Below are 27,976 nucleotides of genomic sequence, written 5' to 3' on the forward strand. Positions count from 1 at the left end.
ATACCCACATCATTTTATGGAGGAGTTCTACTTATGAGGCAGAAGTGCTAGAGCAGCAGTACCCAAACTTTTAGGCCCCAGGAACCAGTTTCGTGGAAGACCATTTTTCCATGGACTGGGATAGGAAGCAATGGTTTTGGGACGATTCAAGCACATTACATGTATTGCTCACTTTATTTCTATTATTGCATCAGCTCCACCTCAGATCATCAGGCATTCGATCTCAGAGGTTGGGGACACCTGCGCTGAGTCTCAGATACAGCTAGTCTCTTTTCCCCTTCTTTCCTGTTTTAGCCAACTTCCGGCAACAAAATAGACAACATTTTGTGATGACAAATATGGCAGTTGCCACACAGGCCAGCAGGAACCCAATGACATCCAGAGAGTGGTACTGGAACCAGGTGAGGTCATGGAGAGCTGGCCGCAAGTGCTTGGCTCCTTTGTGGCGCATGACAAACTCGATCCAGAAGACTGCTCTGTCCAAGGGCTTCATAGGCTGATCATGTTGAATGGCTGATAATCTCATCATATTCTCTTTGTAGCTGAAGGAAAATCAAACAGTTATCATTTATGGAATGAGCTATAATAGACAAAAATGTGAAAATTCCTTGCAGATGGTAACAGAGTGCAACACAGAGTGGAAGAAAAACAGATAATTGTCTCCGAGGTGATTATTGAGATATTAGCTTATGGGCTAGGATTCCTTAAATGCACAGTTTTCAAGCTACAAAGAAAAGAAAGAAAATGGGAGAGAACAAGATTGTGTATTCTAAAGAATGGAATAAGCTGTCCCAAAGGGAAAGAAAAGAAAAGAAATTCATAATATATTTGTCAAAAGTTTGAATTATCTCATAAAGAATTGTTAATAGACCTGGTAGATGTATTTCAAAATGTTATAATCTAGATATAGCAGGTAAATCAGGGATGAGGTTTGGAGACATGTCCAGACAGGGCTGGTCTTACATTAGTGAGGTGGTGGTTGAGAGTGTGGAAGTAGATTGACTCAGTTTGATTCCTGACTCTTACTTTGTTGGCTGCTTTTTTATTTTTCTGTTCCTCTGATTGTTTTTAAGAAAATTAATTTTACTAACATTTTACTAACATTTTAAAACATTTTTATTTTTTAAACTTTTAATTTTACTCTGGAGGGCTCAATTATGATAGAATCTATTTCTCGGTTTTTCATTGTTATATGAAATGGCTAGGAATAGTATCTTATCTAATTATTTTGAGAATATTGTATTGATTCTTAGAGGCATTCCTAGCATGCAGTAGACACTCAGTGAATGTTCACTAGTATTGTTGTTCTGGTTCTTGTATTGTTGTTCTGGTTCTTTGTCAGGAGCCTTCTGGAGAAGGCTCAACATTTCACTCTCAGGCATTGCAGACACACTTGTTTCTATTGCTGAAATAATGGCAGACTAATAGACAAGAAGGAAGAATAAAGAGATAGAGCTCATGAACTGTAAATCACAAAGTGCTATAACATGGCAGTGTGATAATAACAATGGAAGTAACTTTTCTCCCTTTATTGTCAAAAACACAGGAGGAGCACTGGGTTTTTGCAAAGACTGCAGTAATCCTGGAAATATATTTTTAATACAAGAGGAACAGACTACAATAAAGAAGTTACTTAAAATGTGTAGTAACACTGTTTTACTAAATACAACATGTAGCATATCATGAACATTCAGTATATTTTCATTTTTGACACCAACATTACATTATTAAAATTAAAAAGGCATACAAATATATTAGAGCTATGTACATTTACATAAAAACAGCAAAAGAAACATTTGCTTCTTTCAAAAAAAGAAAAAAAGTTCTTTTTATGCTGCTCACTTAGGACAATAGCTGTGCTAAAATTAAATTTAAATAACACTGCTTATAAAACACACAATGCATTTTGCTGCCATTACTGACACATTCTCAAAATGCTTCCTTCACAAAGGCATTATGACAAAAAGGGGGAATATATACATCATATTTGTGATATTAATATAATTGTGTCATTGAAATTCATGTATATCCTGAAGTGATTTGGAAATTAAATATTTCTGTTTTCAGAAAATGTGTTTTTTAAATAGGGATATCCCAACATAACTACCTATTGCAAATAAGACAAAAATGAGCACGAATAAAAGAACTCTGAATATACTTACATTTATAAGCTGTATCAACGTAGTTGTAATTGAGAAAATTAGAAAATTCTCGTTGTTTACCATTTATGAATGATGGGATCAAAATATTATTACAGACTAGCAGATACAGAGAACAATCTATTGGACACCAGATTTGGGGGAGTAGAAACACACAGGTGGGGGAGTAGGAGGCAAAATTATTGGGAATAACATAAGCTCAAGGAGGTGTTATACCACACCGGAAATTTAACCACTATTTGGTAATTACTGTAAATGGAAAATAATCTGTAAAAATTGTGTAACATTTTTTTTTTAAAAAGGAATATCCCAACATATGGGATTCCCTGGTGGCTCAGATGTAACGAATCGGCCAGCAATGCAGAGACCTGGTTTGATCCCTGGGTCAGCAAGATCCTCTGGAGAGGGGAGTGTCTACCTACTCCCATGTTCTTGCCTGGAAAATTCCATGGACTGAGGATTGGTGGGATACAGTCTATGGGGTCCCAAAGAATCAAATACAATTGAGAAACCAACACTTTCACTTTTTCATATCAACATATTCTTCCCCAATCAATTATGTTTGGATTTTATAATTCTTCCAAACAAGACAAAATGACCACAGTAAAAAAAATTAAAAAAAAAAACATACCCACATTTATAAATAGGATATACATATTTGAAACTGGGTAGTTAGAAAATTATAGCTGTTTATCATTTATCAGAGATGGAGTCAAAATATTAGCATAGAAAACTTGGAAAATAGTAAATGTAATTGGAATTTGAAATGGATTATGTCATGGTGGTTTACTGAAAATAAACTATCTTTTAAGAGTTTAAAATATTTGTGGCGGTCCTAAGATGGTGGAGGAATAGGATGGGAAGACCACTTTCTCCCTCACAAATTCCTCAAAAGAACATTTCAACGCTGAGCAAACTCCACAAAAGAACTTCTGTAGGCTGGCAGATGACATCAGGCAAGCAGAAAAGCAGACCATTGTCTTCAAAAACAGGTAGGAAAAAATATAAAAGATGAAAAAGGAGACAAAGGAGGTGGGGAAGGAGCTCTGTCCTGGGAAGGGAAGCCCGTCCCGGGAAGGGAATTTTAAGAAGAGGGGTTTCCAAACACCAGGAAAGACTCTCCCTGCCGAGTCTGTGGTGAGCCTTGGAAACACAGAGGGCAACATAACAGGAAGGGAAAAATAAATAAATAATTAAAACCAAGAGATTACAAGCCCAACAGTAACACCCCAGCGGAAAAGCAGCACAGATGCCTGCATCCGCCACTAGGAAGTGGGGGCAGGGCAGAGAAGCGCGGCACGGGCTGCAGTGCTTTGTAAGAATCGGGCAGGAACACCCCACTCGCAAACAGAACGATCTAACTTGGGCTAGCAAACCAGACTGTGGGATAGCTACCACACGAAAAGCTTGAACATAAGACACCACGAGGACCGAGCACAGAACAAAGGACGGAACGGAAAAAGCTGGCTGCAGAACATCCCGCGCCGGGGACAGGCAGCCAGAGCTATAAGGGCTGGAAAGGGGCAATTGCAGACCCAGAGAGACTTCACTTGCCAAACTGCAAGCAGGCTTCTTTGCTACGACTTCTGGGGGTGCTTGACAGTCACCATCTGCCTCACAAGGGGCACCAGCAGTCCACCCAGAAAACTGAGCAGCAGAGGCAGAAAAGGCGACAACTCGCAGCGACCGCGCTCTCCAAACTCCTGAGCTACTCGCACCCAGGAAGGGCACAAAATGCAGTCCCAACCGAATCTGTGCCTCTGAGGGCTACATGAGTGCCGAACCTGAGCGGCTTTGACCGGGGAAGTGCACGCAGCCTAGGACCGGCCCTAGAAGGTTCCCGGCTGAGCATCGTAGAGCCAGCGTGGTTTGTACGTCATGAGAAGGGACAGGTCCACGGGGCTGCGACACTGTGTGCACACGACAGCGCTATTTGTTTGCAGCATCCCCACCTCCCCACAGCACGACTGAACTAGGGAGCCTAAAAAACCAGCAAACAGAAGAAGCTAAACAGACGGAACCGCCTTGGAAGTGACCCCACACGGCCCACAACATCAGAGAAAGGCCAGGTATATTTTTACTATTTTTAAAATCATTCCTTTTTTTTTTTCTAACTTTTCTTTTTATAGTTAAGTCTTCTATTTCTCCTGTATTTTTTATTTCTATAACCTATTATTACTATTAAAAAAAAAACAAATGACTCTGTTTTTTTTTTTTTTTCTTTAAGGCAAACACCATAGTCTTTGGGTGGTTGTTGGTGTTTTTTTTTTTTTTTTTTTTTTTTAATAATTCTTGTGCCTTTTTTATCTTTCCTTTTTTTCCCCTTTTTTCCTTTTTCATTCTGCTTCTTTTCTTTAATATTGTATTTTTGAAAATCCAACCTCTACTCTAGATTTTTAATCTTTGCTCTTTGGTTTTTGTTGTCAATTTTGTACATTTAAAAACCCAAACTTCACTACCCAATTTTACCTGAGACCGAGATTACTGGCTTGACCACTCTCTCCTCCTTTGGACTCTCTTTTTCTCCACCAGGTGGCCTCTGTCTCTTTTCTCCCCCATCTCTTCTCTATCCAACTCTGTGAATCCCTGTGTGTTCCAGATGGTGGAGAACACCTAAGGAACTGGTTACTGGCAGGATTTGTCTCTCTCCTTCTCATTCCTCTCTCTTATCCTCCTGGCCACCTCTGTCTACTTCCTCCCTCTCCTCTTCCCTGTATAACTCTGTAAATACCTCTGAGCGGTCCAGACTATGGAACACACATAAGGAAGTGACCACTGGCTAGCTTGCTCTCTCCTCTTTTGATCTCACCGCAACACATTCCAGTCACCTCTAACTACCCCCTCCCTCTTCTCTTCTTGTAACTCAGAGAACCTCTCTGGGTGTCCCTCAATGTGGAGAAATTTTCATCTTTAACCTAGATGTTTTATCATCGGTGCTATATAGATGGAGAAATCTAGAGGCTACTGTAAAAATAAAACTGAAAACCAGAAGCAGGAGGCTTAAGTCCAAAGCCTGAAAACATCAGAGAACTCCTGAATTCAGGGAACATTAAGCAATAGGAGCTCATCAAATGCCTCCATACCTACACTGAAACCAAGCTCCACCCAAGGACCAACAAGTTCCAGAACAAAACATACCACACAAATTCCCCAGCAACACAGGAACACACCCCTGAGCTTCAATATACAGGCAGTTCAAAGTTACTCCAAAACATTTGACGTCTCATAACCCATTACTGGCCACTCCACTGCAGTCCAGAAAGAAGAAACCCAGCTCCACCCACCAGAACTCCAACACAAGCCTTCCTATCCAGGAAACCTAGACAAGCCACTGATACAACCCCACCCACAGTGAGGAAGCTCCATAATAAAGAGAACTCCACAAATTCCCAGAATACAAAAAGGCCACCCCAAACGCAGCAATATAACCAAGATGAAGAGACAGAGGAATACTCAGCAGGTAAAGGAACAGGAGAGTTGCCCACCAAACCAAACCAAAGAGGAAGAGGTAGGGAATCTACCTGAGAAAGAATTCCGAATATTGATAGTGAAAATGATCCAAAATCTTGAAAGCAAAATGGAATCACAGAGAAATAGCCTAGAGACAAGGATTGAGAAGATGCAAGAAAGGTTTAACAAGGACCTAGAAGAAATAAAAAAGAGTCAATATATAATGAATAATGCAATAAATGAGATCAGAAACACTCTGGAGGAAACAAATAGCAGAATAACGGAGGCAGAAGATAGGATTAGTGAAATAGAAGATAGAATGGTAGAAATAAATGAATCAGAGAGGAAAAAAGAAAAATGAATTAAAAGAAATGAGGACAATCTCAGAGACCTCCAGGACAACATGAAACGCTCCAACATTCGAACTATAGGAGTCCCAGAAGAAGAAGACAAAAAGAAAGACCATGAGAAAATCCTTGAGGAGATAATAGTTGAAAACTTCCCTAAAATGGGGAAGGAAATAATCACCCAAGTCCAAGAAACACAGAGAGTTCCAAATAGGATAAACCCAAGGCAAAAAACCCCAAGACACATATTAATCAAACTAACAAAGATCAAACACAAAGAATAAATATTAAAAGCAGCAAGGGAAAAACAATTAATAACACACAAGGGGATTCCCATAAGGATAACAGCTGATCTTTCAATAGAAACTCTTCAGGCCAGGAGGGAATGGCAAGACATACTTAAAGTGATGAAAGAAAATAACCTACAGCCCAGATTACTGTACCCAGCAAGGATCTCATTCAAATATGAAGGAGAAATCAAAAGCTTTACAGACAAGCAAAAGCTGAGAGAATTCAGCACCATTAAACCAGCTCTCCAACAAATGCTAAAGGATATTCTGTAGACAGGAAACACAAAAAGGGTGTATAAACCCGAACCCAAAACAATAAAGTAAATGGTAACAGGATCATACTTATCAATAATTACCTTAAAGGTAAATGGGTTCAATGTCCCAACCAAAAGGCAAAGACTGGCAGAATGGATACAAAAACAAGACCCCTCCATATGCTGCTTACAAGAGACCCACCTCAAAACAAGGGACACATACAGACTGAAAGTGAAGGGCTGGAAAAAGATGTACCAGGCAAATAGAGACCAAAAGAAAGCAGGAGTGGCAATACTCATATCCGATAAAATAGACTTTAAAACAAAGGCTGTGAAAAGAGACAAAGAAGGCCACTACATAATGATCAAAGGATCAATCCAAGAAGAAGATATAACAATTATAAATATATATGCACCTAATATAGGAGCACCGCAGTATGTAAGACAAATGCTAACAAGTATGAAAGGGGAAATCAACAATAACACAATAATAGTGGGAAACTTTAATACCCCACTGACACCTATGGATAGATCAACTAAACAGAAAATTAACAAAGAAACAGAAACTTTAAATGATACATTAGACCAGTTAGACCTGATTGATATCTAAAGACATTTCACCCCAAAACAATGAATTTCACCTTTTACTCAAGTGCTCATGGAACATTCTCCAGGATAGATCACATCCTGGGCCATAAATCTAATCTTGATAAATTCAAAAAAATCGAAATCATTCCAACTATCTTTTCTGACCATAATGCATTAAGATTAGATCTCAATTACAGGAGAAAAACTATTAAAAATTCCAACATATGGAGGTTGAACAACACACTTCTGAATAACCAACAGATCACAGAAGAAATCAAAAAAGAAATCAAAATATGCATAGAAACGAATGAAAATGAAAACACAACAACCCAAAACCTGTGGGACACTGTAAAAGCAGTGCTAAGAGGAAAGTTCATAGCAATACAGGCATACCTCAAGAAACAAGAAAAAAGTCAAATAAACAACCTAACTCTACAACTAAAGCAACTAGAAAAGGAAGAATTGGAGAACCCCAGAGTTAGTAGAAGGAAAGAAATCTTAAAAATTAGGGCAGAAATACATGCCAAAGAAACAAGAGACCATAGCAAAAATCAACAAAGCCAAAAGCTGGTTCTTTGAAAGGATAAATAAAATTGACAAACCATTAGCCAGACTCATCAAGAAGCAAAGAGAGTAAAATCAAATCAATAAAATTAGAAATGAAAATGGAGAGATCACAACAGACAACAGAAATACAAAGGATCATAAGAGACTACTATCAGCAGTCATATGCCAATAAAATGGACAACGTGGAAGAAATGGACAAATTCTTAGAAAAGTACAATTTTCCAAAACTGAACCAGGAAGAAATAGAAAATCTTAACAGACCCATCACAAGCATGGAAATTGAAACTGTAATCAGAAATCTTCCAGCAAACAAAAGCCCAGGTCCAGACGGCTTCACAGCTGAATTCTACCAAAAATTTCAAGAAGAGCTAACACCTATCCTCCTCAAACTCTTCCAGAAAATTGCAGAGGAAGGTAAACTTCCAAACTCATTCTATGAGGCCACCATCACCCTAATACCAAAACCTGACAAAGATGTCACAAAAAAAGAAAACTACAGGCCAATATCACTGATGAACATAGATGCAAAAATCCTCAACAAAATTCTAGCAATCAGAATCCAACAACACATTAAAAAGATCATACACCATGACCAAGTGGGCTTTATCCCAGGGATGCAAGGATTCTTCAATATCCGCAAATCAATCAATGTAATTCACCACATTAACAAATTGAAAAATAAAAACCATATGATTATCTCAATAGATGCAGAGAAGGCCTTTGACAAAATTCAACATCCATTTATGATAAAAACTCTCCAGAAAGCAGGAATAGAAGGAACATACCTCAACATAATAAAAGCTATATATGACAAACCCACAGCAAACATTATCCTCAATGGTGAAAAATTGGAAGCATTTCCCCTAAAGTCAGGAACAAGACAAGGGTGCCCACTTTCACCGCTGCTATTCAACATAGTTCTGGAAGTTTTGGCCACAGCAATCAGAGCAGAAAAAGAAATGAAAGGAATCCGAATTGGAAAAGAAGAAGTAAAACTTTCACTGCTTGCAGATGACATGATCCTCTATATAGAAAACCCTAAAGACTCCACCAGAACATTACTAGAGCTAATCAATGAATATAGTAAAGTTGCAGGATATAAAATCAACACACAGAAATCCCTTGCATTCCTATACACTAATAATGAGAAAGTAGAAAAAGAAATTAAGGATATATTCCATTCACCATTGCAAGGAAAAGAGTAAAATACTTAGGAATATATCTACCTAAAGAAACTAAACACCTACATATAGAAAACTATAATACACTGATGAAAGAAATCAAAGAGGACACTAATAGATGGAGAAATATACCATGTTCATGGATTGGAAGAATCAATATAGTGAAAATGAGCATACTACCCAAAGCAATTTACAAATTCAATGCAATCCCTATCAAGCTACCAGCCATATTTTTCACAGAACTAGAACAAATAATTTCAAGATTTGTATGGAAATACAAAGAACCTCGAATAGTCAAAGCAATCCTGAGAAAGAAGAATGGAACTGGAGGAATCAACTTGCCTGACTTCAGGCTCTACTACAAAGCCACAGTCATCAAGACAGTATGGTACTGGCACAAAGACAGAAATATAGATCAATGGAACAAAATAGAAAGTCCAGAGATAAATCCACACACATATGGACACCTTATCTTTGACAAAGGAGGCAAGAATATACAATGGAGTAAAGACAATCTCTTTAACAAGTGGTGCTGGGAACACTGGTCAACCACTTGTAAAAGAATGAAACTAGATCACATTCTAACACCACACACAAAAATAAACTCAAAGTGGATTAAAGATCTAAATGTAAGACCAGAAACTATAAAACTCCTAGAGGAGAATATAGGCAAAACACTCTCTGACATAAATCATAGCAGAATCCCCTATGATCCACCTCCCAGAATACTGGAAATAAAAGCAAAAATAAACAAATGGGATTTAATTAAAATTAAAAGCTTCTGGACAACAATGGAACATATAAGCAAGGTGAAAATACAGCCTTCTGAATGGGAGAAAATAATAGCAAATGAAGCAACTGACAAACAACTAATCTCAAAAATATTCAAGCAACTCCTGCAGCTCAATTCCAGAAAAATAAACGACCCAATCAAAAAATGGGCAAAGAATTAAATAGACATTTCTCCAAAGAAGACATATGAATGGCTAACAAACACGTGAAAAGATGCTCAACATCACTCATTATTAGAGAAATGCAAATCAAAACCACAATGAGGTACCACTTCACACCAGTCACAATGTCTGGGATCCAAAAATCTTCAAGCAATAAATGCTGGAGAGGGTGTGGAGAAAAGGGAACCCTCCTACACTGTTGGTAGGAATGCAAACTAGTACAGCCACTATGGAGAACAGTGTGGAGATTCCTTAAAAAATTGCAAATAGAACTGCCTTATGACCCAGCACTCCCACTGCTGGGCATACACACCGAGGAAACCAGAATTGAAAGAGACACATGTATCCTAATGTTCATCGCAGCACTGTTTATAATAGCCAGGACATGGAAACAACCTAGATGTCCATCAGCAGATGAATGGATAATAAAGCTGGGGTACATATACACAATGGAGTATTACTCAGCCGTTAAAAAGAATACATTTGAATCAGTTCGAATGAGATGGATGAAACCGGAGCTGATTATACAGAGTGAAGTAAGCCAGAAAGAAAAACACCAGTACAGTATACTAACACATATATATGGAATTTAGAAAGATGGCAATGACGACCCTGTATGCAACACAGCAAAAAAGACACAGATGTGTATAACAGACTTTTGGACTCAGAGGGATAGGGAGAGGGTGGGATGATTTGGGAGAATGGCATTGTAACATGTGTACTGTCATGTAAGAATCGAATCACCAGTCTATGTCCAACGCAGGATACAGCATGCTTGGGGCTGGTGCATGGTGATGACCTAGAGAGATGTTATGGGGAGGAAGGTGGGAGAGGGTTTCATGTTTGGGAACACATGTACACCCGTGGTGGATTCATGTCAATGTATGGCAAAACCAATACAGTATGTAAAGTAAAATAAAGTAAAAATAAAAATTAAAAAAACAAAAACATTTGACAAGTTCATATGCTGAGAGTGTAAAGTGGGCAGATGAGTATCCATATTGTTCATGGTTGCCTACAATAACTTTGTTCTCAGTGCTTCTTAATCCATTAGAATCTCAATGGTTCTTCTCATTCTAATGATTTAGTTTCCAAATTTCTCCACTATCTTTAAAACGCTGACAAACCTTTTCCATAAAACCATGAAAAAAACTTAATGTGACATTCACAACCCGTTATTTTTGTCTGTTTTCGAAACATTGAGCAAATCTTACACCTCATTGTGCTTATGTGGAGACTCATGGCTGCCTCCCTCGCCTTCAGATGCAAACTTCCCTAGAAAGATTGGCTAGTAAAGAAAAAAAAAATATATATATATATACTCACGAAGGATTACTAATGACTTCCTTCAGTGCATCGAGCAAATCTCTTGTTGACATTGTTTCCAAGTCCAACCTGACAGCTGTTCCCTTGGATTTCATTCGAGCAATGTTATCAGCTTGATCACCAAACAAAGGAGTGCCCACCATAGGGATCCCATGATAGATGGCCTCATAAACACCATTGCTTCCACCATGAGTTATAAAGGCTTTGGTTTTTGGATGGCCTAGGATTAAGTGAATTTCAGGAAGATTATTAATTATAATAGAATAAAATGAGAAATGGGTATTATAAGGCACTGGAAGAAGCAGTATCTTTTAGATAACATTATTATGTATATTGAAAGTGCTTTTAACTTGCTTTCAGAACTCAGGGAAGAAACAGCTATGTCTGCTGAAGGGGTAAATGAAGATTTTGTGAAAGAAGAGCTGAGTCACTTGAACATCACAAATGAATCCAGGATTGGCAGGTGAACAACTTGAAAGACCATTCTGGGTGAAAGAAACCACATGTGCAAAGAAAGAGGAGGGCATGCCAGAATTTATTCACCTAAAGATATAGTGAAGTCATTTAGTTTGATAGGAATGGTGTCAGGGGAAAAGAAGGATAATGGTAGTGGCACTGGAACCAGAGGAAGGAAAAGCTACATTTTATCATGAAGTGTGTTATTGCTTCACAAAAATGATTGTGTGTTTTTTATAATAGGAAATTGAGAGTCATTGGTAATGGCAGAAGAGTTCTTATTTTTAGTAGCATTTAACATACCTCTACAGAATGGAAATGATAAGTATAAGAAAAGAATTCAGAGACAGAACAACAATCCAGGAAATTATTGCAAAGTTCACTGTGAGAAGTAATTACGGCTGAAGTAAAGATTCTGCCGTGAGGGATGTGACTATGTAGAATAAACTGACAACTGTTATGTGTTCTCCTTTTTTTCTCATAGCAAAGAAAATTATAATAAAGTAGTAAAGTTTTCCGTTTCAGTGTTTTAATAATTGCTTTGTAAGTGTGTTTCCTGTTGAAGCACTCTCACTCTGCTCAGCTGTTACTCATGTTTTCATTATTTGTTGTGACAAGTCTCACCAAGAAGGTCATTCTGGGGAAGCCATTTATACAACCGGGTGTTGGGTCCTAAGTTATCTGGTTTTTTGCCATCATATCTCCATAGCACCTGTTAAAAGTAAAGGAAATACTTTATTTTATGAGTTGAACTTCAAAGTTATACTAATACTTTTGAAATTGACTAAGATACGTATAATTACATGCCTTCCATATGACATGTAAGGAAGTGAAGAGATATTAAGTAATGGTAACTAGTAATACAAAGACATAAATAGGAATACCTACGTTTGATGTATTAATTGTGTTCACATGATGGCAGAGACAAGTGAGATTTTCAATGAACAATTGAAATAAAAAAAAAAAAAACCCTGCTTTGTTGTTGCTTTACAGTCACTAAGTTGTGTCCAACTCTTTGCACTCCATGGAGTGCAGCATGCTGGGCTTCCCTGTCCTTCACTATCTCTCAGAAGTTGCTCATATTCATATCCATTGATTCGGTGTTGCTATCCAAGCAACACATCCTCTGTCACTCCCTTTCCCTCCTGCCCTTAATCTTTCTCAGCATCAAGGTCTTTTTCAATGAGTCATCTCTTTGCATCAGGTGGCCAAGGGTATTGGAGCTTCAGCTTCAGCATCAGTCCTCCCAATGAATATTCAAAGTTAATTAACTTAGGATTGACCAGTTAGATCCTGCTGTCCAGGGGACTCTCAAGAGTCTTCTCCAACACCACAATTCAAAAGCATCAATTTTTTGGCACTCAGCCTTCTTTATGGTCCAACTCTCACATCCATACATGACTACTGAAAAACCATAGCTTTGACTATATGGACTTGTCCAGGCAAGTGCTGTCTTTACTTTTTAATGCACTGTCTAGACTAGTCATAGCTTTCCTTTCATGGATAGGTGGTTTTATTTCTAATACAATAAGTCAGTGGCAGATTACACATAAGCTACATATTCATTTGCTTTCTTTATATGCTAGTGCTCATTTTCAAATTCAATATTCACTGATTTATTTTTGACTGCTATAAAAGAGTTTACTTAAAACAAGTAGTTAAAATGGGAAATTATTTTATTAGAATTTTACACGTTTTGATTACAAAGAAGAAAACATATGCAGTCAATCACCTAAGATAAATATTTTGGCTTATTTATAATTTATTAATCCCCTTCATAGATCACAGCCTTGTCATGGTAAAGTGGCTTGTGTAACTCAATAAAGCTATGAGCCATGCTCTGCACGGCTACCCAAGCGCAGATGGGTCATAGCAAAGTGTTCTGACAAACTGTGGTCCACTGGAGGAGGGAATGGACAACTACTCCAGTATTTGTGCCATAAGAACCACATGAACAGTATGGAAAGACAAAATATATGACACTGGAAGATGAGTTCTCCAGGTCAGAAGGTGTCCAATATGCTGTTGAGGACGAGTGGAGGGCAATTACTAATAGTTCCAGAAAGAATGAAGTGACTGGGCCAATGAGGAAATGATGCTTAGAATCCTGGAATCCAGGATCCTGGAATGTGAGGCCAATGAAATCAAGGTAGGTGGACATGGTCAAGCAGGATATGGCAAGAGTGAATATCAACATCTTAGGAATCCATGAACTAAAATGGTCAAGTTCAATGAATTTAATTCAGGTGACCATTATATCTACTACTGTGGTTAAGAATCCCTTAGAAGAAATGGAGTAGCCTCACAGTTAACAAAAAGGTCTGAAATGCAGTGCTTGGGTGCAATCTCAAAAACCACAGAATGATCTTGGTTCATTTCCAAGGTAAACCATTCAACATCACAGCAATCCAAGTCTGTGCCCCAACCGCTAATGCTGAAGAAGCTGAAGTCGATTGATTTCAGCAAGTCCTACAAGACCTTCTAGAATTAACAGTTAAAAAAAAAATGAAGAAGAAGTCTTTTCATCATGGGGATAGGAATGTAAAAGTAAAAAGTCAAGAGATACCTAGGATAAGAGGCAAGTTCGGCCTTGTAGTACTAAAAGAAGCAGGCAAAAGCTAACAGACTTTAGTTAAGAGAACACACTGGTCATAGTAAACATCTTTTTCCAACAACTGATGACTCTATACATGGACATCACCAGATGGTCAATACTGAAATCAGATTGATTATATTCTTTACAGCCAAAGATAGACGCTCTATACAGTCAACAAAACAAGACCTGGAGTTGACTGTGGTTCCGATCATGAGCACCTGAGTGCAAAATTCAGATTTGAATTGAAGAAAGACTTAAATTGAAAGCGGGGAAAACCGCTAAGCCATTCAGGTATGACAGAAATCAAATTACACAGTGGAGGTGACGGATAGATTCAAGGGATTATATCATATACAGAGTGCCTGAAGAACTGTGGATAGAGGTGTGTAACATTGTACAGGAGGCAGCGATCAAAACCAGCCCAAAGAAAAGGAAATGCCAGAAGGGAAAATGGTTATCTGAGGAGGCTTTATAAATAGTTGAGAAAAGAAAGGGAGTGAAAGCCAAGGGGGAAAGGAAAAGAAAGATATACTCAACTGAATGCAGAATTCCAGAGGATAGATAGGAGAGATAAGAAGGACTTCAATGAACAATGCAAAGAAATAGAGAAATCAATGGGATGTGAAAGACTAGAGATCTCTTCAAGTAAATTAGAGATCCCAAGGGATCATTTCATGCAAAGATGGGCACAATAAAGGACAGAAATGGTATGGACCTAACAGAAGCAGAAGATATTAAGAAGAGGAGGCAAGAATACACAGAAGAACTATACAAAAGAGGTCTTAGTAACCTGGATAACCATGATGATGTGGTCACTCATCTAGAGCCACACATCTTGGAGTGTGAAGAAAATGGGACCTTATGAAGTATTACTGAGAAGAAAGGTCGTGGAATTTCAGCTGAAATATTTCAAATCCTAAAAGATGATACCGTTGAAGTGCTGCTCTCAATATGCCAGCAAATTTGGAAAACAACAGTGGCCACAGGACTGGGAAAGGTCAGTTTTCATTCCAAACCCAAGGATGCGTAATGCCAAAGAATGTTCAAACTACTGTAAAATTGTGTTCCTTTCACATGCTAGCAAGGTAATACTCAAAAATCATTTATCTCGGCCTGAGCAGTACATGAACCAAGAACTTCCAGATGTGCAATCTGGGTTTAGAAAAGGCAGAGGAACCAGAGATCAAATTGCCTTCATTCATTAGATCATAGAAAAAGCAAGATAATTCCAGAAAAACATCTACTTCTGCTTCACTGACTATGTTAACCTTTGACTGTATGGATCCCAACAAACTGTGGAAAATTCTTAAAGAGCTGGGAATACCAGACCACGTTAACTGTCTCCTGAGAAACTTGTATGCAGGTGAAGAAGCAACAGTTAGAACCAGACATGAAACAACAGACTGGTTCAAGTGGGGAAAGGAGTACACAAAAGCTGTGTATTGTCACTCTGCTTACTTAACTTACATATGCACAGTGCATCATGTAAAATACTGGGCTAAGTGACTCACAAGCTGGAATCAAGCTTGCTGGGAGAAATATCAATAACCTCAGATATGTAGATGACACCACCCATATGGCAGAAAGTGAAGAGGAACTAAAAAGCCTCTTGATGAAGTGAAAGAGGAGAGTGAAAAAGTTGGCTTCAAGCTCAACATTCAGAAAACGAAGACCATGGCATCTGGTCCCGTCACTTCTTGGGAAATAGATGGGGAAACAGTGGAAACAGTGTCAGGCTTTATTTTGGGGGGCTCCAAAATCACTACAGATGGTGACTGCAGCCATGACATTAAAAGACGCTTACTCCTTGGAAGGAAAGTTATGACCAACCTAGATAGCATATTCAAAAGCACAGACATTACTTTGCCAACAAAGGTCCATCTAGTTAAGGCTATGGTTTTTCCAGTAGTCATGTATGGATGTGAGAGTTGGACTGTGAAGAAGGCTGAGCGCCGAAGAATTGATGCTTTTGAACTGTGGTGATGGAGAAGACCCTAGAGAGTCCCTTGGACTGCAAGGAGAGCCAACCACTCCATTCTGAAGGAGATCAGCCCTGGATGTTCATTGGAAGGACTGATGCTAAAGCTGAAACTCCAGTACCTTGGCCACCTCATGCGAAGAGTTGACTCATTGGAAAAGACTCTGATGCTGGGAGGGATTGGGGGCAGGAGGAGAGGGGACGACAGAGGATGAGATGGCTGGATGATATCACCGGCTCCAGGGACATGAGTTTTAGTGAACTCTGGGAGTTGGTGATGGACAGGGAGGCCTGGCGTGCTGCAATTCATGGGGTCGCAAAGAGTCAGACACGACTGAGTGACTGAACTGAACTGAAAGAGACTCTTGATGTGGGTGAAAGAGGAAAGTGAAAAAGCTGTCTTAAAACTCAACATTCAAAACAATACGTTCATGACATCTGGTCCCATCACTTCATGGCAAATATATGGGGAAAATGTGGAAGCTGTGACATATTTTATTTTCTTGGGCTCCAAAAGCATTGTGGATGGTGACTGCAGCCATGAAATGAAAAGACACTTGCTTCTTGAAAGAAAAGCTATGACAAATCTAGACAGAATATTAAAAGCAGAGACATCATTCTGCCAAAAGAGGTCCACATAACGAAAGCTATATTTTTTTCCAGTAATCATGTATGGATATGAGAGTTGGATAGTAAAGAAGGTTAGGTAAGGTAAGATAAGGTGAAGTCACTCAGTCATGTCCTACTCTTTGCGGCCCCACAGACTGTGGTCTACCAGGCTCCTGTATCCATGGGATTTTCCAGGCAAGAGTACTGGAGTGGGTTGCCATTTCCTTCTCCAGAGGATCTTCCTGACCCAGGGGGTCAAACCCAGGTCTCCTGCATTGTAGGCATACGCTTTACCATCTGAGCCACCCAAGAAGTCCTTAAAGAAGGTTAAGCGCTAAAGAGTAATGCTTTTTGAATTGTGGTGCTGGAGAAGATTCTTGAGAATCCCTTGGACTGCAAGGACATCAAACCAGTCAATCCTAAAGGAAATCAATCTTGAATATTCATTGGAAGTACTGATGCAGAAGCTCCAATACTCTGGCCACCTGGTAACTGGTTGGAAAGATCTTGATCTGGGAAAGGTTGAAGGCAAAAGGAGAAGGGCTGGCAGAGGATGACATGGTTAGATAGCATCACTAAATCAATGGACATGAATCGTGGCAAACCCTGGGTAATAGTGAAGGACAGGGGAGCCCAGCATGCTATAGTCCGTGGGATTGCAATGATTCAGATGACTTAATGACTAAGCAACAACAGCATAATTTTTTAATAATGTTAATTAGTGGTGCTGAAGAAGTATGTTCTCTTAACTTACAAATTATTAAGCCCTACTTCCAAAAACAATGAAAAGTGGAATTGTTTGACTGGAATCAATATTGCATGACTACATTTATTGTTAAAATTTAACTCCCGAGAGCATCTGTATGTGTGTTGTGTCCTCAGAAGTCCTTCAAAGAAAAGGAGCAAGTGGCAAAGTGATAGGAAATGTCTAAAATCATCTCTTTACAGAGTTTCACAGACTTATTAAATAGTTGCCCATGATTAAGTTATTGTATCTACCTTTTGTGGAATTTGAGCGAAGGCTGATGCAATCACCTCGGCTCTGTCTTCTGACATGTTACTGACCATTGACCCCAAAGAAAACACCACAATTCCATTTTCACCAGAGCTCTGCACAAACTCTTCCATTTCCTGTGAAAAAAGAATTTGCCCCATCACAAAACAGCAGCAACATAGCATACTTTATTGAAGGGATTGCTGCAAGCAACTAAAGAGAGAAAATCAGAAATTGTCTCGAGATTAGAGTAGAGATTTCTTACAAAAATATTGTGGTAAGATACACATGGCATAAAATTTACTTTCTTAATTGTTCCTAAGTGTATAGTATAGCAGTGTTAAGTATACTCACATTGTGCAACCAATCTCCAGATCTTTTTCATCGGACAAAACTGGAAGTCTATGACCATTATGAAACTCTACTTTCCTCTTTCTCTAGCCTTTGGCAAGTTTCATTCTACTTTGTTTCTACAAATGAGATTAGTCTGGATACTTCTTATAAGTTGAATTGTAGAGTATTTGTCTTTTTCTGACTAGTTACTTTCACTTAATGTAAGGTTCATTCATGTTGTGATATGCGTCAGAATTTCCTTTTAAAGGTGAGTAATATTCCATTGTTTGTATATATGATATTTGTTTATTGCTTCCTCTGTTGATGGACATTTGGGTTGCTTAAACCTCTTGGCTCCTATGAATAGAGCTTTCATGAATATGTTGTACAGATATCTCATTGGGATCCTAATTTCAATTATTTTGGATATAAACCCAGAAAAGGAATTGCTGAGCTCTATGTGTAGACAGGTTTTATATTAGAAAGTATACATTACTCTTATCACATACTATACAGTTAGCTAATAGAGTGATTTCCCTCCCTCACCCACCCCACTCTCCCAATTCTCTTGAACATATTAACTTCACATCTTGGACTTTGGTCAGTTGTACTAATAAATATTCACACTATAAAATCATTAAAAATTTTTTGAGGGAATTTATATTATTTTTTATATTTTTTAAAAAACATTTTTCATCCTTGAGATCCTGGGAAAAGAATGGGTGATATGAGATCAATTTCTTCCATTATATATTTTTGTGCAAATGTGTTTCTGTATAAGCAGGAAATAAGATAGAGCCAGTACTAGTAGTGACAAGGAGATACTATTAAACTATATTATCCTCAGACTCTTCATTAGTCTTGATGTTAATTATTAACATAGATCATTGGAAGGAAGTTACCTGCCAGATTCAACTCCCTTTGGTTCTTTGTTATTTTAATTCTGCTAACTCATTTATTTATTCCAGACAGACTTTTTGAGAATGATTTAGGTTATTCATTAATATTTCTTTTCCTGACTATGAGCACTATGAAAAAAAATATGATCTGTATCAGTTTATGGCATTCATTCAGCTCTGTAATCCTATTCTTCATCTTAGACTTTGTCATAATTTCCAAACTCTGTCTAAAATACTAACTACTGACTTGAAGAGTCAAGTATTATAGTTTGGAAGTTCTATGAAATAGTTCTGTGAGTTCTATTTATAATCCAAATTTACACTTGTATAGTTACTTATTTGAGAGACCATATTGCTGTGTTTCTTTACATATGATGCCTTTGTCCTGAGCTTGCATAAGTAATGTCACAGATGGATGTGTTATGCCTAACTGTGGTGAAGGACCTTCAACTTGACTTCAATGAGTCCTCCTGGGAGCACCTGCTCCACAGAGGAAAAGGTGCCCAGGGCTTTCTGCAGCACAGGTCTGGTCAGCTTTTGAGTAATTCAGTTCTAACTAAATAAAGCTCCAGGTGAATCCGTATTTGCCTGGATTTTTTTCTGAATCATTTTGCTTTGTGGTCCTGATCCTTTCTGATAAAAAAAAGTTACTTTCTATATTAGAATAATTCCAAATGTTGAATGGCAACCCACCCCAATATTCCTGTCTGGGAAATCCCATTGACAGAGGAGACTAGCTGGCTATAGTTCACAGGGTCAAGAAGTGTCAGACATGACTGAGCATGTCTGCATATTCACTGTTCTGCACCTTAGATCTCTAGTATGTATTTTCTAAGAAATGCAAATTTGTATCCTTAAACAACATTTCTCCTGTTCTTCCAACTCTCAGTCCTGGCAACTACCATATTACTCTCTATTATTACAAGTTTGGCATTTTTAGATTTCATATACAAGTGATTTCTTATAGTATTTGTCCTCTGTTTTTTCAAAAACATAAACAAAACTGAAAACGTTTAGTTAGACTAATCAAGAAAAAAGTGACTCAAATACATAAGATTAGAAATGAAATGGTGACATTCCAACTAATACTGAAAAATTACATAGGATCCCGAGACTACCATGAATAATCATAAACTAAGAAATTATTAATCCATATATGAGAAGAATGGAGAACTTCTTAAAAACAGAACCTACCAAGAATGAATCAGGAAGAAGTAGAAAATCTGAACAGTCCTACTAAGTAAAGAAATTGAATTGGTAATCAAAAACCTATCAACACACAAAAGGCCCAGGGCCTGATGGCTTCACTGATGTATTCTATGAAATATTATAGAATAATTAATGCTAGTTCTTCAAAAAATCTTAGAAATTAAAAAGTAGGGTAAGAACATTTCCAAAGTCATCCTACAAGGTCATCACCATGATCATGATACCAAATAGATAAGCACATTGCAAGAAGATAAAACTATAATCAAATATCCAGATTGAGTATTGTTGCAAAAACAAAAAACCAGACCACTCACAAAAACAACTCAAAATGTATCAATGTATCAATGACTTAAATGTATCAAAGACTTAAACACAAGACCAGATACCAAAACATCCTTAAAAGAAAATATAATGTTAGGAACTCCTTGACACTGGTCTTGAAAATGATGTTTTTGTATAGGACATCTAGACCACAACAAAAGGAAAAAATCACAAGTGGGGCTACATCAAGCTTAAAAGCTTCTGCACAGCAAAAGAAATAATCAACAAGACGAAAATGTGATCTACAGAGTGGAAGAAAAGTTTTGTAACCACATATTGAATGAGGGGTTAAGATCCAGAATATATGCACAACTCACACAACAAAATTCAAGTAAAGAATGGGCAGATGAACAAAATAGACCCTTTACAAAGAAGATTTCCAAATGGTCACCAGGTATAGGAAAAGATACTCAACATTAGTAATCATCAGGGAAATGTATTTCAAAATCACAATCAGATATTACCTCTCCCCTATTAGAAAGTCTATAACCAAGAAGAGAAAAGTGTTGTGAGAATGTGGAGAAAAGTGAATGCTTGTACACTCTCAGTGGGAATGTAAATTGGTTTAACCCTTATGGAATATACATTGAAGGTTCCTAAAACAGTTAAAGATAGATCTATTGTATGATCCAGCAATTCTACTTCTGGGTACACAGTCAAAGGAAATAAAAACAGGATATAGAAGAGGTATATGGGCTCCATGTTGACTGCAGCATTATTCACAATTAGCTAAGGGAAAAAACTTAAGTGCCCACCAATGGATGAGTTATTTAAAGATGTTTCATAGATACACACAGACATGCACACACACGCACACGGAGACACATGTGCTGAGAATGAAATGTTATTCACCCACGAGAAAGAAGGAAATCCTGCCATTTTGGACAATATGGGTGGACTTTGAAGACATTATGCTAAAATGTGTGCTGTCATTTTAATCTTTATTCTATTCCTATAATCAAATAATCCACTATGATATATATCCGAAAAGTTGTAATCCTAGCTTATGCCCTTTTAATGTTCAAGAAAACTGTGATCTTCTTATATTTGTTATTTTCCAAGTAAATATTTTATTGTATCTCCTTTAATATATTTTATTGTATCTGATTTAGTATAATTTAACATTTCCTAGTGGCTCAGATGGTAAAGAATGTGCCTGGAGTGCAGGAAACCAGGATTTGATCTCTGGGTCGGGAAGATCCCCTGGAGAAGGGAATGGCGGCCTACGTCAGTATTCTTGCCTGGAGAATCCCATGGACAGAGGAGCCTGGTGGGCTACAGTCCATAGTGTCACAAAAAGTCAGATATGACTGAAGTGACTTAGCAGCAGCAGCATTAAATATAAAGATTTTTAATGTCAGGAATTTTTAAGGTTTTGGTTATCAGATGAAGAAGATGAAATATTAAAGTATTTTTGTAAGTTTTAAGGCTTTTCACCACACACTAGCTAAAATAAATGCCCATTTCCAACAATAGAAATGAATGTACCTATAACTGTATGTTTTTATTCCCAACCCAGAGATTTATTTAAATTTATTTAAAGTAAATCATCCTGATTCATGTCAATGTATGGCAAAACCCACCAAATAATGTAAAGTAATTATCCTCCAATTAAATTAGTTTAAAATAAAGAAAAAAATGAGTCAATGTGATATCTCTGTGAATACTGTACTCTAGTTTTCACTCATTATTTTCTATATCTAGCAATAATCTGCTAAATGGTCTCTTCCTACTCTTTACCATTTACAATCCAACCCAGTGACGACATCTTGCTTTTTATTTTTAATGATATATGACTATCTCTCAGGGTTTTAGTCGTAGCTCAGTCGGTAAAGAGTCTGCCTGCAATGCAGGAGACCTGGGTTGGATTCCCAGGTTGGGAAAATCCTCTAGGGAAGGAAATGGCAACCCGCTCCAGTATTCACACGTGGAGAATCCCATGGACAGAGGAGCCTGGCAGTCTGTAGTCCATGTGATGGCAAGAGTCGGACACAACTTAGAGACCAAACCACTGCCATCACCTCTTTCTTTCTTAATCCTTTCAATATTCTTCTCAATGCCCCTACTAGATGTTTGAAATCTTTACAGTTATCTGTTTCCAGCTTACCTCTATAGCATCATCTTCTTTATTCAGCCTTTTCCTATCCAAACTAAACTTGGACTTTTTGGCAACTGTCATTACTACTCCACCTACCTTTCTTTTATATCTTCTCCCAACTGAGCTACGAGAGACGTCCATATCTTCTTCCACCCCTGCCCTATTCCTCTGTTTATTCCTGAGCATCCTTCAGATCTCATAATTGTCTGTGAATCAGAGATACATTATATAATTCATGCTGAATTTTTCTTTAGCACTCTGGTCTTTCCATCTTATAACATTTTTTACAACTTGATTGTGTTCTGTCATTTCAGGTGGACTGTCAGGTGGTAGAAACTGTGCCTACACCATTTGCCTATATTAGCACTCATTTCTGGAGTATGCTATATACAAAATTACCCTGTAATAATTATAATACAATTATAATGTAACGTATTATAGTGAGATGAGGTATTTGGATGGCATCACAGGTGATAATATGGCTATTATTTTATTTATATGAAATATATATTTTTATATAGAACTATAACTGTCCTTTAATGAATGATGCTTCTCTATGTGTGAATAAGAAATTGCAATTTAATTGATGTATTATCAAAGTGTCCCATGTACTCTAGTTTATTCTGTAATGATAATGAAATTCAGATAGATGTGCTGATACAGAAATATATCACTTTCTAGGTGAAAGTTCACTTTATCCAGGTTCCCATATCTGACTACCTGTAATCAAACATTCTAAATAAAGAATACACAATATTCCTGTTGAAAACACAAAGCTCACAAAGAACAGCAAGGAGGAGTAGGTGACCTTAGGCAGAGGCTTGGCAGGTTTGCAGTGGAGCCCTCCAACAAATTCAACATTTGGTAGTCGTGGGCGAGGAAATGAAAAGTCCCAGTAGCTTCGAATGAGCCACATTTCGGCTTTCCCCATTGTCTCTGATAAGGTAGTAGATCTTCCTGAAAGTAAAAAGGAAAACAACAACAAATGTTTGATCAAATGAGACTATTGTCATGTGTGTATATTATATAATTTTTGTAAAGGAACTTGGGATGTTTTGGCCACGGTATTTGAATGTGTCTGTTTCTTGATAAATCTATACATAGCATAGTATAGGATAATAAAGTATATCTGGAATACATCTGTTTCTACATAAGCAGAAACAATTTCTAAAAGCTAACTGGATACTTATACTACAAATATGTGTATAAATTTCAATGTACATGTCTTTATCAAGACAGTTTATGAGATTCTAAGTTTTGTAAGTTGGATAGTCACTTGCAGATGTCCTAGGTACTTCAGTCTGTGGTAAATGACTTCCTGGTATCCGATACTAGTAATGGGCTTTACCCTACCCTCTAATTTAAGTGTTTGCATAATATTTGTTAGATTGAGGGTCATTTTATATTTTTATTTCACGTTTCACTTATTTGAGATAAATTTTTGTGAATTTATATTTAGACAAACTCAACTTCCAAGGCACTAGGAAAAATAAGACTTCATTCTACCAACTAAAACCATGAATCACCTAGTCGCTTCGTTGCTAAGTGATAACTGACTCTTTTCAACTCCGTGGACTATAGCCCAACAGGCTTCTCTGTCCATGGGATTTCCCAGGCAAAACCACTGGAATGGAATGCCATTTCCTTATCCAAGGGATCTTTCTGACCAAAGGATCAAACCTGTGTCTCTTGCCTTGGCAGGTAGATTCTCTACCACTGAGCTATCAGGAAGCCCAACTTACCTAGTACTTCACTGTAAAACTGATTCCACTTCTTATTGTTGTGTGCTGTGAAGAAAAGGTCAAAATAAAGTGTGTAAAACATATTTTTGACCCTCTCCATGAATGTCATGCGATCACTTAATTCTGAAAACATAACAGGTACATAAGATGGTGGGAATGGAAGTCTTCCACTATTCTTTTCAATTATATGGCCAGGTGAGGTGTAATGACTGTACACGAATGGTATTTTAAGTAATTCAGCCAGCAGTTCACCACAGGGTCCAACGGCATCTGCAATAAGGATATCAAACCTTGATTCCTGTAGTTCTGTCATTAATTTCTTGTTGGAAACAGCATCTTTACACATCCTTAAAGCAGTATCAAAAAATTCCCAAAATAAACTTTTCACTGTTGCCAAATAGGACCAAAAGGAATCTTTCGCCACATATGTCCATTCCTCAAGAAGACGTTCCATAAAATTCTCATAATCACTTTTTGTTAAAGTTGTAGGAAAAGTCTCAAATCTCATAGTAGATGGTTTGCTGGAATTAGGAATAGTGGAAGCTGAAGATATCAGAACAGTCACCTCATGACCCTTCGTGACAAGTTCCTCCAGAATTGTCTTCATATTCATCCAGTGACTAAATTCCACCGGCCACACCAGCACCTTTCCACAACTCCCACCACTAAAGCAACAAGTCAGCTGTAGCAGCAGCAGAAGCGAGAGTCTTTTCATAGGCATCTTGCTCATATGCAGTCCTTTAAAAATAATTACTGTAAACTTTTGCTATTGCTCAGGCTTATATCCAGAAGTTATCAACTAGAAGTTAAATTATAACTCCTATTCCTTAAGAAAGTAGATTACATGAATAGTCAGCAGATGTGGAAATCAAGTGAAAAGGCAAAGTGCAGAACGTTTCCAGATTATACAGTGTGTTTAGTATTGATTTGTCAGTGCTGTCACCCATCTTGTACACACACATCAATTATATTCTATGAGAAAGAAGACTAGTGTAAAACAATAGCAAGTGAGAGGCTCTTGTGTCTGCAGTCACTTTGACACAGAATTAGAGATAAGGTGTCATCAACAAAATGGAGGGTTATGAGGTCACAACAATTGTATCCCTCACAGAAACAGCAAAAACAATAAATGATCAACTGCAAATCATGTAATTTATTTGGGGAAAGTTCTGAACTAAAATGAAAAAGCAGGAGAAATCCTGCAGTTTGCAAAGGCTGAAGATGTGTGTTCTGATTTTTTTAGTGTAATGTATTAATTCTAAAGATATCAATTAAGTTTGACTGGTCAATTGTATAATTTATGATCACTATTGCCATACTGATTATTTTGTCTGAACGATCTGCCTACTGATGACAGTGGGCAGTTAAAACAGAAGGAGACAACAGAGGATGAGATGGTTAGATAGCATCACTGACCCAATGGACATGAGTGTGAGCAAACTCTGGGAGATGGTGAAGGACAGGGAAGCCTGGTATGCTGTGGGCCATCAGGTGATGTTATCAGATTGATCAGTAAACATAGGAAAGCCCACCATAGGGATCTCACGGCATTTGGCCTTGTAAGTGCTGTTGGTTCCACCATGAGTTATAAAGCCTTTGGTTTTTGGATGATCTAGCATTGAGTGACATTCAGTACAATTATTAATAATAATTCAGAATAAAACAAGAAATGGGCCTTATAAGGCACTGTAAAAAGCAATGTTTTTAAGATAACAGATGGTTACACACAGGAAACTGCATTTAAATTGCTTTCAGGACTCACAGCCAGAAACTCCTGTCTGCTGGAGAGATAAGTGATGACTTCATGAAAGAAATGCTTTGTCACTTGGACTTCACAAGTGAATTCAAGATTGGCAGAAGAACAACTTAAAAAACACTCTGGGTAAAAGAAACCACATATGCATAAAAAGGGGGCATTCAGAAATATATTCTCTAAAAGATTAAGGAAGTCATTTAGTCTGATAAGAATGGTGTCAAAATCACCGAAAGGGTAATGGTAGTAACTGTGGAACCAAAGAAAAGAGAATCTTCATTTTATTAAGAAATATGCTACCTCTTCATGGAAATGATTGTGGATTTTATTTCTGTAGAAAATGGAGAGTCACTGGTAATAAATAAGGAGCTATTATTTATCAGTAGTATTTAAAATACTCCTACACAGGAGAACCAATACGTGTAAGGAAAGCATTCAGAGGTAGAACAATAACCCATTAAGCTACTCACTGTTAGAAGCAACTACAGGCAAAAGGAAGATATTTTAATTTGGGGCATAAGGGATATGACCAATGTATAATACAGTGCCAACTATGATATGTTTTCCTTCTCCCCTCTAGTGTTGGGAGTGAAAACACAGAAGTAAATTTTCTTTCTGAATGTCTTAATAATAAACACTTGATAAGTTTGTTTCCTATTGAAGTACTATCACTCTGCTCAGCTGTTAGTCATGTTTTTAGGATTTGTTCTGCCAATATTTACCAAGAAGGTCATTCTGGGGGAATTAAGTTATACAGACAAATATTGGGTCCTAAGGTGTCTGGCTTTTTGCCATCATATCTCCATACAACCTGTTAGGGTAACAAAAATACCTTATTCAATTAGTTTAAAGTTATAGCATTAGAATTGAAGAGATTAAAAGATAACATTAAATGTCTTCCGTATGGCATGTAAGGAAGAAAGGATGCGTGATCATAAGCAACGATAACTATTAATGCACTGACATCAGTAGGAATAGTTACATTTTACATACTTATTACCATATTCAGTCAGCTATGGAATATAATCATGACCATTCACACATGATGGCATAGGCAAATGATGTTTACATTTATAAATGAAGACTTGTTTTGTAATTTATAAGTATCAATAAACTGTTGAAAAAGTTCCAACTTTGTGATAATAAAATTTATTCAGCTGACCATGAACACTTTAACAATGAACCACAAAGGAGTAACAGTGTCAATCTGTAGATTCTATGCCCAGTACAAAAGTAAGGTACAGATTTTGGAATTTCCAAACAATTCTCATACACTGGATTATAATTTATAGTGTTTAACCTCTATTTGCTCTGGAAATGTAAAGTAAGTCTATCAGCAAAGAAACAGCATAGGTCATTAGGAGACGATCACAATATCAGAGAGCAAACTATAAAAGTAGTTCAAAATATCCAAAGACCTCAGGGGAATTTTATGTATTAGAAAATAAGGTACCACTCTATTTTATGGAGAAAGAAGTTGCTGAATCTTTTCCATGCCACTTTCCTTATGCTTGATTCCTTTCTACAGTCCCTCTCCCTCCTCAATCAGAAGGAGCAAAGTGACAGGTTAGAAGCAGAGTCCATTAAGGGCCAGACCTTACCACGCACAGAGCTTACTTAAGGGCAGGACCCTGTCTTCTCTTCGATCTTCCTGATTTAGACTTTGTCAGGACCAAGTCACCAAGGTGGCTGATGTTTATCTTTCTCTAAGTCACTGTGTCTGGATGGGATCTGGAGGTCTCTTAGGGAGCACTGACCATCCGTTCTCTGAATAGCACCCTACAAAGCACACTGATAGGGCTATTTTAAAATTTAGGGGAAATGAAAGGGGTCAGGATTATCTGGCAAGTACAGTCTGCATGATGCATTCCAG

The 27,976-nt window shown here is 37.6% G+C and overlaps 1 protein-coding gene across 6 annotated transcripts; it reads right to left on the bottom strand.

Moving 5' to 3' along the window:
• Nucleotides 1–151: 151 nt before the first annotated feature.
• Nucleotides 152–27,955, bottom strand: LOC138442157 (UDP-glucuronosyltransferase 2B17-like). Of its 6 annotated transcripts, none has more exons than XM_069593123.1 (7): nt 27,721–27,955; nt 24,351–24,395; nt 23,417–23,565; nt 17,754–17,885; nt 12,196–12,283; nt 11,116–11,335; nt 152–542 (listed from the first exon to the last, which is right to left on the bottom strand). In XM_069593123.1, exons 3-7 carry the CDS (start codon nt 23,537–23,539, stop codon nt 263–265), a joined length of 843 nt encoding a protein of 280 aa, XP_069449224.1. In that variant the 5' UTR covers nt 23,540–23,565; nt 24,351–24,395; nt 27,721–27,955; the 3' UTR covers nt 152–262. The 6 variants fall into 6 exon arrangements, with proteins under 6 accessions (XP_069449224.1, XP_069449223.1, XP_069449227.1 ...); XM_069593122.1 differs by having other exon boundaries at nt 27,705–27,955; XM_069593126.1 differs by having other exon boundaries at nt 27,712–27,893.
• Between the last annotated feature and the right edge of the window lie 21 nt (nt 27,956–27,976).

Source organism: Ovis canadensis, chromosome 6, assembly GCF_042477335.2.
Source record: "Ovis canadensis isolate MfBH-ARS-UI-01 breed Bighorn chromosome 6, ARS-UI_OviCan_v2, whole genome shotgun sequence".
Taxonomy (NCBI): Eukaryota; Metazoa; Chordata; class Mammalia; order Artiodactyla; family Bovidae; genus Ovis; species Ovis canadensis.